The following is a 6,139-nucleotide window of genomic DNA, read 5'->3' as shown; positions in this document are numbered from 1 at the left end:
TACACGAGTTTGTTGTTTATTTATACACCCTGCGTTATAAACTTTCAGTCGACCAGTACTGGTAATACAGACTGCGAAAGAAGTGAAGGGACTGGCCGAATGAAAAAACCTATAACTGGCAATTGGTTCACAAAACCGAGTTTAAAAAAGCTATTATTCAATTCGTTTAGTTGTGTTTTTATTGCTCCAGCGTTTAGCTGAGTAAGAATTGCATACTTGTATGACTAAATATTATTTTAATTAATTTATGAATGTATATAGCGTCGTTGCAAATCACAACACAATCTTCGACTGAAAAAACAGTAACATTATAATGCACCAGTCAATTGTTACCACGCCCCCCCCCCCCCACCACACCCAGGTCCGGGGGTATACCGGGGAAATGAGCCGTGTTTTTACCTTTCAGGTGGCCACGCAGTGCCGGGTGAATGCGGTGGTTTTGCCTTCGCGCCCAAAATAGCGGGAATGGGCCTTACCTAGGGTGCGGGGGGCATTTGGCGGTGATTTTACCAGCAGTTCGTTCCCGTAGGGCGGGGATTTTACCCGGGCTTGGCTGGACCTGGGGTGGGGGGCGTGGTTACAATTGACGGGTGCATAAGGCACTGGACATATAATTATTAAGATACACGTATTGAAGCATAATAGTGTCCGTTAAGCGCATTGGTTAGCGCACCCGTTTCTCACCATGGCGTCTCGGTCTCGATTCCCAGCCTGGACGTTCGTGTGTTTGGTTGGCGGTCCCAAAGCCTGACAAATGGTTTTTCTCCGGGTTGTCCATGCCCCCCCCCCCCCCCCCCCCCCCCGCAATCCAAGACCACATTCTTGCACACCATCGTGTCATCGAGAGTGACTTAGCATAATTTAATGTATTTTTACAATCGTTTTAAAATAATAAAAGTTTCAACTTGACTAGCATGCACAAAAAAATGAAGAGACGTTATATATTATATACGTAAAAGAACTCATGTTCTTTTCGGCCAATGCCGTGCCGCGATATAATGGTGAGGAATCACGTGACTTCAACGGGGTTCTCACATCGGTATCCACGGGTCACAACCGATGTAAACACACAAGTGACGTTTATTTCTAAATAACCTTTTTTGACAGAAAAGATATGAAATTATTTAGTGTATATTTCAGATTTGCTTGTATTTTAACGATGCAATCCTCGGGTCAAAATTTCACGGCGCACACAGCGTTGCATCGTTCTACAAAATTCCGTCAAGTTAAAATTTTGGCCAATGATTGCATCCTTAAATTGACATACGTACCACAATATTTGTAGCCATGATAAATACGGGATTAAATTCAAAAATCCGGATTGGGAGCTTTTATTTTCAGACTATCGTACCTATGTTTCTTGCTAGACATTTCATTTTATAAATGAGAAATTTATTTCAAGACCACGAAACCATCACAGATGGCTGCCAGTATAAAGTCACAGGTCACGACATTTGTGTCACTCTAATATAAACATAGCATGGACACGTCTTTGACCACTTATTACCTTAGATAAAAACTGTTCGTACATATATAAACTGGATAACTGGTCAAGCTGTAGCCAGTTCATTTCTTAAATTACAAGCAGCTGAACGAACAAAATGCTTAGGCTTGCGATAATTTCGGTTGTTTTGACGGGCGCTCTCGCCCACGACTATTACAGGGACCGTATTCCAAACGGATACAGCGTGCCTAACCCGTGTGGGGGCGGTACCTGGGCGCCTGTTGGACATTTTGACCCTTCCCATCATACCATTCAGAAGAATCAATTCGGACTTGTAAGTCTTCATGTTCTTAACTACATAAAAAGTATTCGTGCTTTGTCTTACCGTCTATCAAGAGTCTTCACGTTTTGTCCTTTCGTACTTCGATACCGTATATCAGTGATATTCATGCTAGGTGTCGTCGTTTATCAGAAGTTTTCATGCTACGTCTTACCGTATATCAGAAGATTCATGCTTCGTCTTACCGTTTATCAATAGTGTTCATGCTATGTCTCACCGTGTATCAGTAGTATTCATGCTGAGTCTCACCGTGTATCAGTAGTATTCATGTTAAGTCTCACCGTGTATCAGTAGTATTCATGCTGAGTCTCACCGTGTATCAGTAGTATTCATGCTAGGCCTCACCGTGTATCAGTAGTATTCATGCTGAGTCTCACCGTGTATCAGTAGTATTCATGCTGAGTCTCACCGTGTATCAGTAGTATTCATGCTAGGTCTCACCGTGTATCAGTAGTATTCATGCTGAGTCTCACCGTGCATCAGTAGTATTCATGCTAAGTCTCACCGTATATCAGTAGTATTCATGCTAAGTCTCACCGTGTATCAGTAGTATTCATGCTAAGTCTTACCGTGTATCAGTAGTATTCATGCTAGGTCTCCCCGTGTATCAGTAGTATTCATGCTGAGTCTCCCCGTGTATCAGTAGTATTCATGCTAAGTCTCCCCGTGTATCAGTAGTATTCATGCTAAGTCTCACCGTGTATCAGTAGTATTCATGCTAAGTCTCATCGTGTATCAGAAGTCGTCTTGCGTAAATGAAAAGTCTTTTGGCTTCGTCTTACCGTATATCGGAAATATTTATGATAGGTCTCGCTTTATATCAGTAGTCGTCCTGCTTCGTCTTGCCAATTATAAGAAATATTCATGCTAGGTCTTACCTTATATCTGAATTATTTATGCTTCGTCTTTTCGTACATCAGTACTATTCATGCTAGGTCTCATCGTATATCAGAAGTAGTCATGCTTCTTCTTTCCACATATCAGTAACATTCATGTTAAATCTCATTAAATATCAGAAGTCTTCATGCTTCGACTTACTGTTTATCAGTAAAAGTTATGCTATATATGTGTTTCCGTATATCAGAAGTCTTCATGCTTCGACTTACTGTGTATCAGTAAAAGTTATGCTATATATATGTGTTTCCGTATATCAGAAGTCTTCATGCTTCGACTTACTGTGTATCAGTAATAGTTATGCTATATATGTGTTTCCGTATATCAGAAGTCTTCATGCTTCGTCTTTCTGGCTATCAGAAATATTTATGCTAGGTCTAACCTTTATCGGAAATACTTATGCTTCGCCTTTCCGTTTATCAGAAGTCTTCATGCTTTGTCTTTACGGCTATCAGATTTATGTATACTAGGTCTCACCGTCTATCAGAAGTTGGTCGAGTGGATTGAGAAAGACATTAATTTCAATTGTTTAAAATTATGATATGATGATGGTATTCATGACCTTTTTTTCAATTATTGAACAATTACCAGATGGATGCCTAAGATAATTGTGCTTTTTTATATCTACTATTCTGACCGAAAATGCAAAGCTCATGTCACAGTTTCTTTCTTGCTCGTGTACTGTACACGCTTTTATGCGTTTTCAACATCCACGTATTCCATTTTCAAAACGTGACCATAGGATGTGGACATGCTCATGATTTATATTTTCAATGGACAACTACACATCTATTTTTTTCCAAAAAACATAACCACAATTTACGGTCATTTATTCATACAGGAAGTGAAAAAAACTCGATGTAATGTTTTAAGGGAGAAAAACATATTCACTAAAACGACTGATTATCCGTTTGTGGAATATATATTTTGATCCTTTTTCGGTAGAAGAAAACTAAAAGTCATTAACTTCACTGACTGCAATAATATTATAATGTTCAGGGGGGGGGGGGGGGGGGGGCTTCCCCCTAAGACTGCCTAAGTGTCCAACCGAACTTCTCGTTTAAGTATAGATGAAGAAAATGTATAAAGTTCCGTCTTAATAGTGCACAGCACCTGAACCCAAGTCAAACCTCTATTTTTAGGACTTTGCCAACGCTGGACACCAATGGACGGCCGCCCTGTGCAAGATGGACAGTGATGGAGATGGAATGAGCAATGGTCAAGAGCTGGGGGACCCTAACTGTGTATGGACAGCTGGTGCAGCGCCTTCCGGGGCCGCTACTGGACACCCGGGTATTTTTAATTTTGTTTAACTTAAATTTATAATAACGTTCAAACCTGTGTATGGACCGTGGGTGCAGCGCCTTCCGAGGCCGCTACTGGACATCCTGGTATTTGTTTTCTTTTCGTTCAACTTAAATAGTGAAAGTTATAAATTCAAATTGAATATCTTGTAAATTTCCCGAGTTTCTCCAGTCCTGCTAGCAAGACTGATGTATTAACAATGGTAAAATCCGTAATATGTTCGGCATCGGACAGCATACAATAATTTTTTCGGCCAATTTGGGGGCCGAAATTCGGCCCCATTCCACACCTGAAAAAGTATACTAGTAAATGTTACCATTACCAAGGTTAAGACTCATCATCATATTTTAAGAGGAACATTGACCTTTAAACATTAAGGTATTAAAATGTAGTGCCATTCATAAATATGTCGGTTGATTTCTTCAATAAAAGGTTTGGAAACAAGTTGGACATACTAAAAAATCATTTTTTGCCAAACCAACGCTATTTCCCCTTATCAAAGGGCCCGCCACCATTCCCTTAGTAATGGAAAAAACACACTGGCATAAACTATTAGGTGAATTATTCTATGATAATAAGAAAACAACCACAGTACTTTGTGTACTTCGGTAAACTGTTAGATTTTCTATATCTGAGAGAGGGCATTAAAGTGTTGAATAATTCTATGATAAGAAGATATCAATCATCGTACTTAGTGTTCTTCGGTTAACTGTAAAGTCATTTATATTTGAGGGCATTAAAGTTCGTGTTTTTTTTCGAAAAAGGATAATTCCGTCAGGCGTGGGTACTTAAACTTGTGGATTTTTATTTGGCCTTATTATTTGTTTATCGAAATCGTCTGCAACGTCACCACGAGCCGATCTCGTGGTATAAATGTTTCACGACTTATTTTGTTGAACTTAATGTACGGTATACTAATCAAGCATTATTTTGACAATCAATTATGCCAACCTTTACTTCATTTCTTGACACTTTATTACTTTTTAAATCATATCAAAGGACTGGAGGGCCATATTCAAGTGTCCAAGCTATGTGACGATCTCTTTTGCTCGTTACGAATACATGTTTATCGACGTTTAACCCTATAGAACGTGAACGCGTCCTTTTAATATCGCTATGGAGGTTCGACTTATCTGAAGATAAAAAATCAGGTGGCCGATTGTTCAGAACTTTTATGAATATACAGGTCCGTATACTCACCCTTATACTAGTATTCAACATCCCGTACACTTTCCCGTACACCTTTGGTGTACGGGTTTCAGTACATTCCCGTATATTCAACCATTTTCCGCAGTGTTTGTTAAGTAAACAACGTTTTTAACGTCATCGTTGCTAACATAGACGTATAGCGTTACTGCACTGGAAGTGTAGCGGGTATACGTTTGATCTTAAGAATTTCTTATACGATTTGAGACATCTGTTTCATCGGTACCTGTTTTATGCAAATATAAAAATCACATCATGAACTATTTTAAGTTTTTAGTTTAAAGTTGAACAAGGATGTGTTAATAACAGCGTTCTTAACAATCCGCCGCGTATGAAAATAATTTATTATCATATTTGAATATTATATTTTCAGGAATCTGTAATCCTGTCACGGCATGCGGAACGTACACTTGCGGATGCCATGGCCACAACTGTGTCGGGAAATAAACTGATTATTGTTTCTTAATCCTGAGTTTTGTTTAAAGAAAAGATCGTAATGAACTAAATCTTGCAATACTGTTGTTTTCTTCCAAATAAAAATGGAAATGAATTTGCAAAATCCGGTTGTGAAACCCACAAATATTTTTGACTGCTTTAACGTTGCATGATACGTTAGGGCTGGTTATTCAGAACTTTGTTCAAGTTGACAACGCTAAATTTAATTAACTGTCTGGAGTTTATCATATATCCTTTAGCATACCAGTATTTATGTACGATCTGGTTAGCTGTATTGTTTTGTTTTCATGCTTGATTCACTGCCCCTGTTCATGCTTTATGCTTCCATGTATGCCTCCATCCAGCATGTCACTCCGTCACCCGCATGCCCTTTTTATCCATTGTGGATACATATCATCCCCCGTAATCACAAATTAATTACACATGTAGTTGGAAAGCCGTAGTGTTTCGGTATTCTCGTCGGGTATTTGTACTCTCTGTGCCACACTGTAAGT

At 39.1% G+C, this 6,139-nt stretch overlaps 1 protein-coding gene across 1 annotated transcript; it reads left to right on the top strand.

Annotated features, from left to right (window-relative positions):
* The first annotated feature begins 1,601 nt into the window (after nt 1-1,601).
* Nucleotides 1,602-5,636, top strand: LOC128235220 (temptin-like). Its single transcript, XM_052949997.1, has 3 exons — nt 1,602-1,778; nt 3,821-3,971; nt 5,563-5,636. Exons 1-3 carry the CDS (start codon nt 1,602-1,604, stop codon nt 5,634-5,636), a joined length of 402 nt encoding a protein of 133 aa, XP_052805957.1.
* The last annotated feature ends 503 nt before the right edge of the window (nt 5,637-6,139 follow it).

This window comes from Mya arenaria, chromosome 5 (assembly GCF_026914265.1).
Source record: "Mya arenaria isolate MELC-2E11 chromosome 5, ASM2691426v1".
Taxonomy (NCBI): Eukaryota; Metazoa; Mollusca; class Bivalvia; order Myida; family Myidae; genus Mya; species Mya arenaria.
Note: the sequence above shows the minus strand (reverse complement) of the source record. Positions and strands in the feature narration are given on the sequence as shown.